At 42.3% G+C, this 12,457-nt stretch overlaps 2 protein-coding genes across 2 annotated transcripts in view; one reads left to right on the top strand and one right to left on the bottom strand.

The window, feature by feature from the left end:
* The window catches only part of LOC115294453 (importin subunit alpha-8-like), a 1,138-nt gene extending 763 nt beyond the window's left edge, over positions 1 to 375 (bottom strand). Inside the window, exon 1 of the mRNA XM_029942364.1 lies at positions 142 to 375. Within this exon, the coding sequence (XP_029798224.1) occupies positions 142 to 375 (234 nt within the window). The remainder of the gene's footprint in view (positions 1 to 141) is intronic.
* Positions 1 to 12,457, top strand: part of CD180 (CD180 molecule) — a 21,261-nt gene that overhangs the window by 5,049 nt on the left and 3,755 nt on the right. The window contains exons 2-3 of the mRNA XM_029942363.1: positions 4,700 to 4,866; positions 5,988 to 8,232. Of these exons, the coding sequence (XP_029798223.1) occupies positions 4,700 to 4,866; positions 5,988 to 7,716 (1,896 nt within the window). The 3' untranslated portion in view covers positions 7,717 to 8,232. The remainder of the gene's footprint in view (positions 1 to 4,699; positions 4,867 to 5,987; positions 8,233 to 12,457) is intronic.

Below are 12,457 nucleotides of genomic sequence, written 5' to 3'. Positions count from 1 at the left end.
ACAAGCAATCAGCTGCTGGATGTGCTGGTAAGGCCCTGCGGCCACGTTGCTCAAGGCCCACGCCGCCTCCTTCTGGATGGAGGACTTGGGGTGCATGAGGAGCTGGGGCAGGACCTTCAGGACGCCTGCGTCAATGGCCACCTGGGTCTGGTGATCTGTTCCTGTGACGATGTTTCCCACAGTACGGAGAGAGGGGGTCAAGATATTGAGCTCCGAGCTGGTCATGAGCTGGACCAGCCTGGGCAGGACCCCCATGTCTACCACTTGGCCAATGCGCTCATTACAGCCATCACTGAGATAGGACAGGGCCCAGCAGGTGTCCGAGAGAACCTCGCCATCTTGGTGCTGCAGGAGTTGGAAGAGCATGGGCAACATGCAGTGCTCTGTGATTTGAATTCTGGTAACACTTTAGACGCATTCTTGAATAACTACTCTGGAGCGAAGATATGCCTCTTCATTTCAAATGCGCTCATCTTGGCTATCCAAGCCTATGGTAGGAGATACGCCTTCAGTCCTAGGTTAGAGTGGGAAGTGCCTAGTAGAGCTCCTTTTCAGAAGAACCCCAACTTCACAAATCCACAGATACAAAGGCTTCTGAAGAGCTCTAAACAAGGACATGATATGGTGACGATCCAGTAAAACACGAACTCCTCTTGTGAGTGCTCAACATACATTATCTCATTAATCCTCAGAGTTGGCCCACAGAGAAAGTCATCCTCCATCTATAGTTGGCAAAAACGAATGTTCAGAGAAGACAGTTTAGTGGTTGAAAGCTGGGACCTGAAGCAATCTGGCTCAAGATATACAGAAAATGAACTGCATATAACTGGGGTGGCCATTGCCTGTAGGAGCAGGCTTCCCAATGAAGTTTTAGGACTGTGTCCTCTCAGGACTATCTTTTTTTAATTTTCAGAGAGCAGTTGTTACTCGGGAATTTGATGCAGTCACACTAACTCTGGGTAGAGGAGTGACAAACTGGAGGGAGGGTCAGCGTTCCACATGCCAGACTTTGCGCATGGGGTTGCTGGCTGCGGTGTATGCCAAGTGCAAAGGAAAGTTTGGAAAGGTGGGAATCAGCACGTGGTTAAGCTCAGAAGGTTCAAAATTAGAAAATGATTTCAACACTTTAGAGAAGAGAAACTACTGCGGGATAGCAGAGAGAGTTACAGCAGAAGGAAGCAAAATAAGATCCTGATTGAAAAAATGCAAATGAATTACGTGGAAGGAAAAGGGATTGCAAACACAGATTTAACACTTATGAGTCCCGCTCTGCGGAAAAGGCACAGCTCGGACATGAAACTGGAGACAAAACGGTTGGTGCAGGTCCCAGTACACAGCGGGTCCTGAGTAAACGGCCCACGGCTTGGAAAGGGGTAGGCATGGGGTTGTTGTGAATGCCCTGCACAGCCCCGCTGGCTGCACAAGTTCACATCAAGAAGGGACCTGTCTGCCACGGGACCAGCAAAAGTAAGAGAGAGAGAAGCTGATTTTAGACAATGACCTCACACTGAGAGGCAGAGAATGAAAGCTAGTTTCACAGGAAGTGGTCACGTGGAGCTCAGAGGAACCACAGGGGCTGCAAAAGCAGGGGTGGGTCTCTGCCTGGAGGAGCCGCTGAACACGGAGCCCCGGCAGCTTAGCTCTATATTCCTTCTCTGCAGCCTGTCCCCTCCTTCTCTGTCATGTGGTCATGCTGCAGCCCCAGAATCCTGTGCTCCGCTCATCCTGACTCTCTCTCAAAAAGTTTTGAGAGGATCCTGACGTTAAGAAAGACACAACTTCAGTCATGTAGTATTTCTACCAAAAATGTATAATCTGAATTAAATCATGAGGAAAGATGCCCCAAGTGAGGAACGTTCTATAAAACATGAGGCTGTATTCAGTATACATGTATATACTGAATATATTTATTTATGTATGTATTTATATACATACATATGTGTGCGTGTTTTATTGGTATATACATCAATGCCATGAGAGACAACAAAAGGCTAAGGAATTGTCTCAGACTAAAGGAGGCTAAAGACACATAAAAACTAAATGTGATGTGTGAACATAGACTAGAAAAAACAAAATTACTATGAGGATAATATTAAGACAATTGCCAAAATGTGAATTTGAACTGTACCTTGGATAATAACATTGTGTTACTGTTCAATATTCTGAATTAAGCACTAGCTCTGTGGTTATAGAAGAGATGTCCTTGTTCTAGGAGACTTAGGGGGAATGGGTCATGATGTCTACAATTTACTCTCAACAAAAAAGGAATGAGAACAACAGTGTGTGTGTGAGTGTGTGTGTGTGTGTGTGTGTGTGTGTGTGTGTGTGTACTTTCTGCCTTAAAAAATTCGAGAGACTGGAGACAATTTAACGCTGCTGGAGAGATTCCAGAGCATGGGGAGCTCCGTGTCACCATCCATAATAGTAACTGTGAGTGGACAAGAGTGTGAAAATGAAAGCCAAAGGGGACAGGCTTTGTGTGTATGGAACTCAGGACATTCTCCAAAATGTGCATGCTTTTTAAATTCTCTTATAAGCTGCAATTCTTGTCATTTGCCTCGTTCTCCCAGGAATCAAGGACAGAGAGTTCATTGCAGTTTATACTACACTACAGATTAATGTATGACACAGGCTCATGGGGGTTTTCTCAATACTCTGTGGTAATGTTATCCACTAGTTCTGTTTTTCACTGGGTTAAAACTGAACTATTGCATTTATCTGCCTTTGCATTTGCTAGAAGCTCCCTCAGGCCACCGGCTCCCGAGAGCTCCTGCTGGTTCTCAACTTTCTGAATTACATTAATGCAGTAAAAGTGCTTAGTAAAGCACAGAAGAGGACTAATTTCGGTGTCACGGGTGTTTATATATTCAGAAGGAGGGAAGTGCCAGCGCGGCGCCTTGTGCTGTCGGACCAGAATAGTGCAAGACGAATTGAGGAACGTTCTCCAAGGATATGTGACATCAGTTATGCCAGATTAGAAGGGAAATGTCTTCTCAAAGCTTCCAAACCTTAGCAGCTACTGGGGAAGTTACATACATCGCCTTTTGGGGCCATCCAGGTTCATGGGCTCAAGAGGGGTCTGGCAAATTGTGTTTCTCCCACCAGTCAGCTAAATCTAAGTTTTAAATGTGAAGTGTGAATTTCAAGGACATTAGGTGGATCTGTGACATTGCCTGGAGGACTTTGGGTCTATAAAATGAAGAATGAATTATAAGGAAATAAAAATATGGCATTTTCATCAGTAACACTGATGATATTATCACAATATAGAAGAAAACATGATTTCCTGTAGGTGAGCATGCTCGCTGTACCTACAAAAATGTGCACCACTAAGGCAACGCTGTAGTAAAGCAAAAAGGAATTAAAATGTGACATGTCTAAAACATCAGGCTTCAGGGGCGCCTGGGTGGCTCAGTCAGTTAAGCCTCCAACTTCAGCTCAAGTCAGATCTCACGTTCATGGGTTCGAGCCCCGCGTCAGGCTCTGTGCTGACAGCTAGCTCAGAGCCTGGAGCCTGCTTCCAGTTCTGTCTCCTTCTCTCTCTGCCCCTCCCTCTCTCATGCTCTGTCTCTCTCTGTATCAAAATAAATAAAACATTTAAAAAAATTTTAAACATCAGGCTTCAGAGTAAAGTCTTCTGTTTCCAGCTAAGGAGGACTGTCTGCAACTCAGTATGAGGACAGAAAATTTTGAAACATACAGAAGTAGTTATAAGGAACATCCATGTACATATAGACGTTCAACAAATCACCTATATTTGCCTACTGATTGCATGTATCCACTTCTCCCCTCTTTTATGCCCAGAGTATTTTAAATAAAATCCCAGACATCAAGTCCTTTTACACAGAAATATTTCAAAATGCATTGTAAGAGAATAAGAACATTGCTGTTACAATTCAAAAATTCTTAATTCCCTAATATCTTCTAATATTCTGTCCTCAAAGTTTCTTGATAGTCTATAAAAGGTCTTTTCCTGATGCTTCATTTGAATCAGAATCCAAACAATGGTTACTCTATTATTAGTTGGTTATATCTCTTAGAGACTTCCTATCGCTGTCTCTTTTAAGAGTACCAGTGTCCTCTTGCCTCATCTGCCCGCCTCTCTACTTCCCAAACACCACTCACATGTCAATAAAACAAACTCAGTTATGCCATAGAATGCTCCACCCTGGGCATTTGGCTGACAGCTACCTTGTGATACTTTTAACTAAAACGTCTCATATCGTTTGTAGGCTGTAAATTAGGCCTAAAGTCTTGGATTCAAATTTAATTTCTTGAGGAGGAGGGGGAGGTACAAATACAATATACTATATATGACATACCATATACTGTATACACTATATGCTCACTCTGTAGCTTGCTTTTTACACCTCACCAGATACCTGGATGTCACTCCATACCAGCCTGCGGAGACCTTACCCTTCCATTCATCTGCAGAAGTTTCCATCTCGTGAACGGACCGTATTTTGTTCACCTAGTCCTATAGTGATGAACAATCTGGTGACTGCCCACCTTTTCGTATTACAAAAATATACTAAAATAAATAATCTTATGCACAAGTCACTTTGTGTCTTTGCAGGTGTGTATGTGGGAAGATTCCTAGGAGTGGGATTGCTGTGCAAAGGATAAACTATACATAATTTTGCTAGCCAATCAAATTACCAACCTTGATTTTAATTTCCATTGTTTGTCTTGTCAGAAAGAAGCCAACAAAACATATAACTGTGAAAATTTAGGTCTCACAGAAGTTCCTGACACTCTACCAAACACAACAGAATTTTTAGAATTTGGCTTTAATGTCTTGCCTACAATTGAAAATACAACTTTCACCAGACTCATAGATCTTATCTTTTTGGACCTAACCAGGTATGTGTCTGAATTCCTTGTGTGTGCCTGATGTTTTCCTTACATAATAACACAACTTGCATTCAAATTGTTTCCAGGAACTTTTTTTGGAAGCACAGGGGACTTCTACCTTTCCTGTCTGTTTACTCTTGCCCATGAAATATTTTTATTCAGGTGAAATATAGTATTAAAGAAACCAATCACTGAAGTGAAGAGTGGATTGTTTTCAAGGAACACTGACTCAACAGTGTTATTTAAGAAGCTCTAAGGAATACTAATAACAAAACTAAAAACAAATCTTTTATTCAATCAGATGCTATATTTTACTACATGTTAGTATAGTTTACTATTGGGTGATGACTTTTTAAGAAAAATTTATAGAAGAAACACATAAGGTACTAAGTTTTTCCCCTGTAAATTGGGAAAAGAGTTCCATTATTTAATTTTAGAATCAGGACCAGTGTTTATGAACCAGTAAGCAGAAGTGTTATAAGAAAATAAGGAAGAAGCCAGAAGGGAATTGCAGCATGGGTGTGTGTGTGGGTGTGTGTGTGGGTGTGTGTGTGTGTGCACTCACACATGTGTAATCCAGTATTTTCAGGAACAACCCCAGGATGACTCCTGTACTGCTCCATATTTCTATGGAGCATTTTCATATGTACCATTTGGTTAACAACCACTCCCTAACACATTCATCATATCTGTATTTTATAGATGAAACAAGAGTTTGAGAAAAGTTGTGACTTATCTAGGATGACACAGATACATATATGTCATTTGTTCCACATTATACATTATGTGCTACATATTGTATATGACTTAAAACTGTAAATAATACCTTCAGTTCACTATAATCAAACCACTAACAGTTCCCTCAGTTCTAAAAACAAACCTCTGACAGTTCGATCCAAAGGAATAAGATATCTGGAAAAAATTATAAATCAGAGTGTTCAGAACTGAGGCTAGTCATTAATTCAATAGATCATCTGTTGGTACTGAAGAAAGTGTTTTATGTTTTACTCCAAAGAATGATGTATACTGTTGTTAGTATACACAGAAGATGGCTTGGTTAATATTAGTCACTCTGACAGAGCTTTTCTTTTTTCTAAGTAATTACTATTAAATACTATTATCTTTTTAAGGTGCCAGATTAACTGGATACATGAAGACACTTTTCAATACCAGCATCAACTGGACACAATTGTGTTGACTGGAAATCCCCTAATATTCATGGCAGAAACAGCACTTAATGGGCCCACATCACTGAAGCATCTTTTCTTAGTCCAAACAGGAATATCCAATCTAGAGTTTATACCAGTGTACAATCTGGAAAAGTTGGAAAGTTTGTATCTTGGAAGCAACCATATTTCTTCCATTACGTTTCCAGAAAACTTTCCAACACAGAATTTGAAAGTCCTGGATTTTCAGAATAATGCTATCTCCTATCTCTCTAGTGAAGACGTGAATGGTCTAGAGAAGGCCACCAACCTAAGCCTTAATTTCAATGGCAATGACATTAGAGGCATTGAGCCTGGAGCTTTCCATTCGAAAAGATTCCAAAGTTTGAAATTTGGTGGGACTCTTAACTTGTCTGTTATATTGAATGGTCTACAGAACTCTACTACTCAATCTCTCTGGCTGGGGACGTTCGACGACACTGAAGACCAAGACCTTACTTCAGCCATGCTTGAGGGACTTTGCGAAGTGTCTGTTGAAAGCATCAATCTACAGAAGCACCATTTCTTTGATATCTCATCTACCACATTTCGATGCTTCACTCAACTCCAGGAATTGGATCTGACAGCAACTCACTTGAAAGAGTTACCCTCTGGGATTGAGGGTATGAACACTCTCAAGAAATTAGTTCTCAATGTGAATAATTTTGACCAATTGTGTCAAATCAATGCTGCCAGTTTTCCATCCCTCACAGACCTCTCTATCAAAGGCAATGTGAGGACACTTGACCTTGGTGTTGGGTGTTTGGAAAAACTAGAAAACCTTCAGAAACTTGATTTAAGCCACAATGATATAACAGCTTCCAACTGCTGCAATCTGCAACTCAAAAACCTGCCCCACTTACAATACCTAAATCTAAGTTACAATGAGCCTCTTGGTCTCCAGAGTCAGGCATTCAAAGAATGTCCTCGGTTAGAACGTCTAGATTTGGCATTTACCCACTTGCAAGTTAAGGCTCCACAAAGTCCTTTTCAAAACCTTCATCTCCTACAGGTTCTGAATCTTTCTCACTGTCTCCCAGATACCAGCAATCAGCACCTTCTAGCAGGTCTGGTGGATCTCCGCCATCTAAATTTACAGGGGAATCGCTTTCCAGACGGGAGCATCTCAAAGACCAACCTACTTCAGCCCTTGAGCAGCTTACAGATTCTTATTTTATCCAACTGTGACCTCCTTTCCATAGACAAGCAAGCATTCCAGAGCCTTGGGAAAATGAGTCACGTAGACTTAAGCTACAACAGCCTGACGGACAATAGCATCGATGCTTTTAGCCATCTTCAGGGGCTCTACCTCAATCTGGCTGCCAATAGCATCCACACCGTCCCTCTGCATCTCCTCCCCAGCTTGTCCCAGCAGAGCACCATTAACTTAAGTCACAATCCCCTGGACTGCACTTGTTCCAACATTTATTTTATAACATGGTACAAAGAAAATCTGCAGAAATTTGAGGGCTTGGAGGAAACCATGTGTGCGAACCCCCCATCTTTAAGGGGAGTTAAGCTATATGATGTCAAACTGTCCTGTGGGATTACGGCTGTGGGCATTTTCTTTCTTATAATATTTTTACTCTTCGTTGCTATTCTGCTCATTTTTTCAGTTAAATTTCTCCTTAGGTGGAAATACCAGCACATTTAGTGCGAAAGGTTTCTGGAGATGGCAAATAAATGTGTTTAATGAAATTGCCCCAAGTAAAGGAACTGTTGTCTGTTCCTTTTCAGGCTGTCAGAATTTTCAGATTGGCTCCTGCAGCTGGACAGGGACTCACTGTGCTTTTCTGAGTCCCAGAGCTAATGAACCTTCTTGGAGCATAAACTGACTAGGGCCAGGGGGCCAAACAACAGCTGTGAGAGACACAGCCATTGCCTCACATAAAAGGGGGTTGGAGGACCGATGGCAGGGAAAGGCCAAGAGAGGAATTTCTAGGACGCTATCTCCCTTCCACTCCTGGACGCCCCCAAAGCAGCACCTACCTTGATCCTAAAGGGAGATCAACAACCACAACATGGCGGCAGTGGTGACCCCAGTCCAAACTCTGTCTCCCACAGCTTGGGCATCGTGCTTGGCTCTGAGTCCTCAGACAGTTGGTCATTTGAAAAACTTGTTGAGGATCAAGTGTCAAAGCTTATTTTAAATGAAAAAGGGAATACACAAGTGAGTTTAAAAGAAGAGGCTGAGAAATGAAGCGTGATATCAAATTGACTTCATTAGTCTGCTTAATCCTTAAGTCTCTAAGGTCTCTACAATGCCACTAGGGTGTAAATAGGTACAAACAAAAACAAAAACAAAAACAAAAAGCAAACCACCCCACCAGTCTCTCATCCTCCAAGGTCTAGGGTTTTTGTTACATTGGCCACCCTCACTTCAGAACCATGGAAGTTTCTTCTACCTATCTTGTGTGCTTGGTCTTATATTACAAATCCTACCTTACACATGGGCTGTGGTCCAAATGCTCTTCTCATTTGAACGTCTGGTCCTTAGAAGCTTCTTTCCCACAGGAACTATGAGATAAATGGTGGTTTCGTTCCCAGAGCAGCTCCCAAAAGTCTATTCACCTGGGATAGCAATCAAGACCGTGCATTTGCAGCGAAAACCAGGGGAAGAAGAAAGCATCACTGTGCTCTAGCTGTCCACAACACAATAGTCTGGCTCAATGAGTTTCTATTGAGTCTGGGGTTGTCAGCCATGGTTGTGCCAGAGGAAAAGATAGGACAGAACCACTGAATATAGAGAGAGCAAGAGAGGACAGAGAAAAGCAAAGTGTTAGGACTTAGGCCTTGCAAGACCTAAAGGGTCCATCCCTTTAAGGCTTGATCTTCTGTGGTCTGCACCGGTGGACAAAAGTTGAAATCTCTTATATTCAGGATGTGGCATTTATATGGCCTCAAGTTCTGGAAGCAATTTTAGTCTAGAGGTGGTAACTCAAGCTATGAAAATCTGATTGGAATATCAAAATAAAATTAACTTTCATACCCAATCAGAATTTATTAGCCATTATGTTGAGGGCCTAACAGTGGGACATATTAACAGAATGGAAACTCTACCTCTCTATCCCCCCCAAGAACAGCAAAAAAGACAGGAAATAGTGAAGAAATGCCATAAACCTCTCTTGCAAATGCTCGGCTAGTCTTGTAGTCTTGGGGGATTTTTTTGTGTAGTACTAAGTGGGAGACAAAGTTTTTCCAGAAGTTCTTGATTAAGGACACAAGGTAAAGGGAGAGAGGATCTTGCTTTCGGTGCATAACCTAAGGGGGAACCAAAAAACCCCCAAAAAACAAGAAGCAAAACCTCAGCAATCCAGACAAAAATATTTTAATGCAATATTTTAAAAACTTTAATGGAAAAAAATCCATGATAAATAAAATAACAAAATTTTTAAAAACATGATTCATAATAGTCCCGTGGTGAATCATGTTAGAGCCTGAGGCAAAAGGAAAAATCATTAATACTGATCCTGCCTTTATTTAAAATTTTGGTATTTTGTTCATGGTTGATACTTTGCATTACTTTTTAAATTTGATATTGTATTAAAATATTATCTTCATTATTGAGTTTTTGGTGCCCCCTTATATTTAGCACCCAAGTGGATGTCTCACTGGTCTCACCCTACTCCCACTGTGAGAAATGCTAAGAAGTAGGGACCCCAGTTAACTCCCAGGCCACGGTTTCTCCAGGCCCTCTTAGCAAGAATATTATCTCAAAATTATTCTCAAGGGCCTTTTCTTTTCCCCTTACTTTCTGGAAGCAGGTCAAAGTGTCTGAGAACATACACCTTATTCCCCATCCTCAGGTAACTTCCAACTTAAAGACATCCTTCCTTCAAAGCCAAGAGAGGTGGCAGAGATGAATGGATACTAGATCTCGTTGAGCTCTAGGTGGCCTGGGAACCTGGTGAATGGTCACGAGCAAAGCACCACTCTGTTCATGAAATGAAACATCACACAATTAGCTGCTTTAATTGCCTTGAATACCACTGTTTGGGAAAACAGTTACCTGAAAAGGAAGTTTTCCTCGGCTTTCCAGATGGAGCATTGGAGAGGCAGTCATTTAAAGATGTGTGGGGACGGGCACCTGGGTGACTCAGTCAGTTGAGTGTCCGACTTCGGCTCAGGTCATGATCTCACGGTTCATGGGTTCAAGTCCCACGTCAGGCTCTGTGCTGACAGCTTAGAGCCTGGAGCCTGTCTTCAGATTCTGTGTTTCCCTCTCTCTCTGACTCTCTCCTGCTCTTGCTGGCTGCCCCTCTCTCTCTCTCTCTCTCTCTCTCTCTCTCTCTCTCAAAAATAAAGCATTTTAGATAAAATAAAGATGTGTGGGGAAGGAAGAATTAAGTGCTAAAATTATGCGGAATGGAGACACATCCAGCATCCACCTTTCTTCCTTCCCTGGGCCTAAGATGGTGGGGCAATATTCCGAGAGGGCCGGTTTGAGCCACTGCTGTGTTGGTATTGGCTTTGAGTCTGACAATGACCAAGGCCTTTTTCCATTGAGTTTTGGGCTCAGAAGAGACCTAATGCAGAAGTGGGCATGGCTGCCTCGGCCAGCCCCTGTCAGTATGCAAAGCAGGGGCTCTCCCAGGCAGCTCCCTGACTAGTGCCACACCAAAGACCCCTCTTTCTAGGGACCCAAGGGCAATGTTAGTTTACAATTCAGGCGGCCAACCCTCCCAAGTCAAGAGAGAGCATCCTTGCTGACTACATCACCCCATGCTGCCCACTCTTGTGCCAGAGCCATTCACCTTGGAGGATTCAGGTAGGAAGGTAGCAGGACACACAGGTAATTTGTTTTGTTGATTTCATTCAATTGCTTGTACCAAATTAGATGATCAGCTCTGGAAATTCTGGGAACTATTCCTGGTAGTGACCACGAAGATGCAAAAAGCCCGCTCAGTGTTTCCTCTTTCCTTCCCTTTTCTCTTTGTTTCTCTTTCCTTTTGCTTTCTTGGCTGTTTCTTCCCTTCATTCCTTTTCTCCTTCTCTGTGCTTCCCTCCTTCTCTACTGGTTTCATGCCCTCCTTCCTTCCTTCACCCATATCAGACAGGATGGAACTCGACCCTCAATGAATCCAGTCTAAGACAGAACCACCATGCATGGAATTTCCTGAACATTTTAACAAATTCAAGCTCTTTCCTGACTATAGGATTTAAGCTGCAGAGAGGATATACTAATCATCGTCTCACCATTCCATAGCCACACGGTTCTCCCTAATAGTTAAAACAAAAACAAAAGTATTCTGCAGATTATCTGTGATGAGGACTGCATCACAGGAAAGACTGTAGGGTTTAGCCCTGGCAAAACGTAATTGCCCATTTTGCTTTCATTTATCAGCCATGTGCCCCTTCCGTGTAATGCAACTTGCTATTCCGTAACTGCACACTGATCTAAGGCTTTGTGACAGCTCCTCTGTTTTAAGCAACAGTAAATTCACCCTACAAAGTCAGAAAGGCAGCTTTTTGATAGCTGCTGTCAATTTTATTGCTTTATCCCGGTTACTAGGATAGAATCTGTAGACATGGTGTGTTTATTGGTTTTATGTATCGTATGTTGTTACTGCTCTGACAAGCTACTCCTATAAAAATGTGTTATTATTGCACGTTGTAGCTCAGTGAGCTGACCCTGCATTTCAAAGTGTACTGAAGCAAATAGCACTGAAGTCCATAAAAGCTGACTGGCCTCCATCCAGAGGACTCTCTGCATGAGCTGCAACTCCCACAATCTGGTAGCAAATTATACCTTTCCACAGCGCCAGCAGCCATCACTGCTAACTGAACACAGGACAGACCCAAACACAGGCACTGTCGGTAAAATTTCAAGACAGGAAACTGTCAGATCATTCCTACTTGTCCAATTCCTCATTAAGTGTCATTTGTAATTCTCAAGTTTATGGAAGTATGAAATAAACGGCCTTTAAATGTCTTTATATATTACTATCAGATGCAAGAGGTATGACTAACCTTGTTTTTCATCTGTCTTGAATGCTAAAGACAAAATTAACTTGAGTTGCAGCAAGAAAGAATGAATTAGTTCTAAGCAAGCCACAACTGGGGACCCTGAGTGTTTAACCAGAATGTTAAGAGTTAAATGTCTGATGCGGGGTGGGGGAGTAAGCTTGAAGGCTACAGAAGAATGGGCGAGCCAGGTGTGGCTCCTAGATACTGGCTGATCACCAGAATCATCTGGGCGTTCATCACCAAACAGATTCCTCTGCTCCCCCACCCCCGATGCGGGAATTCTGTTAGACTGGGTAGGCACTGGACTCTAAGCCAAATGATTTCATGCAAAATGTCCTTCCCTAAACGGAATGTATCAACCAATAGCAGAGTCATATATTAGACTTCATGCTTCAGATGAGTTGAAGAACTGCTCCATTTTCTTTTTT

Source organism: Suricata suricatta, chromosome 6 (genome assembly GCF_006229205.1).
Source record: "Suricata suricatta isolate VVHF042 chromosome 6, meerkat_22Aug2017_6uvM2_HiC, whole genome shotgun sequence".
Classification (NCBI taxonomy): Eukaryota; Metazoa; Chordata; class Mammalia; order Carnivora; family Herpestidae; genus Suricata; species Suricata suricatta.
The sequence above is the reverse complement of the archived record's forward strand: the minus strand, read 5'-3'. Positions and strand labels throughout refer to the sequence as shown.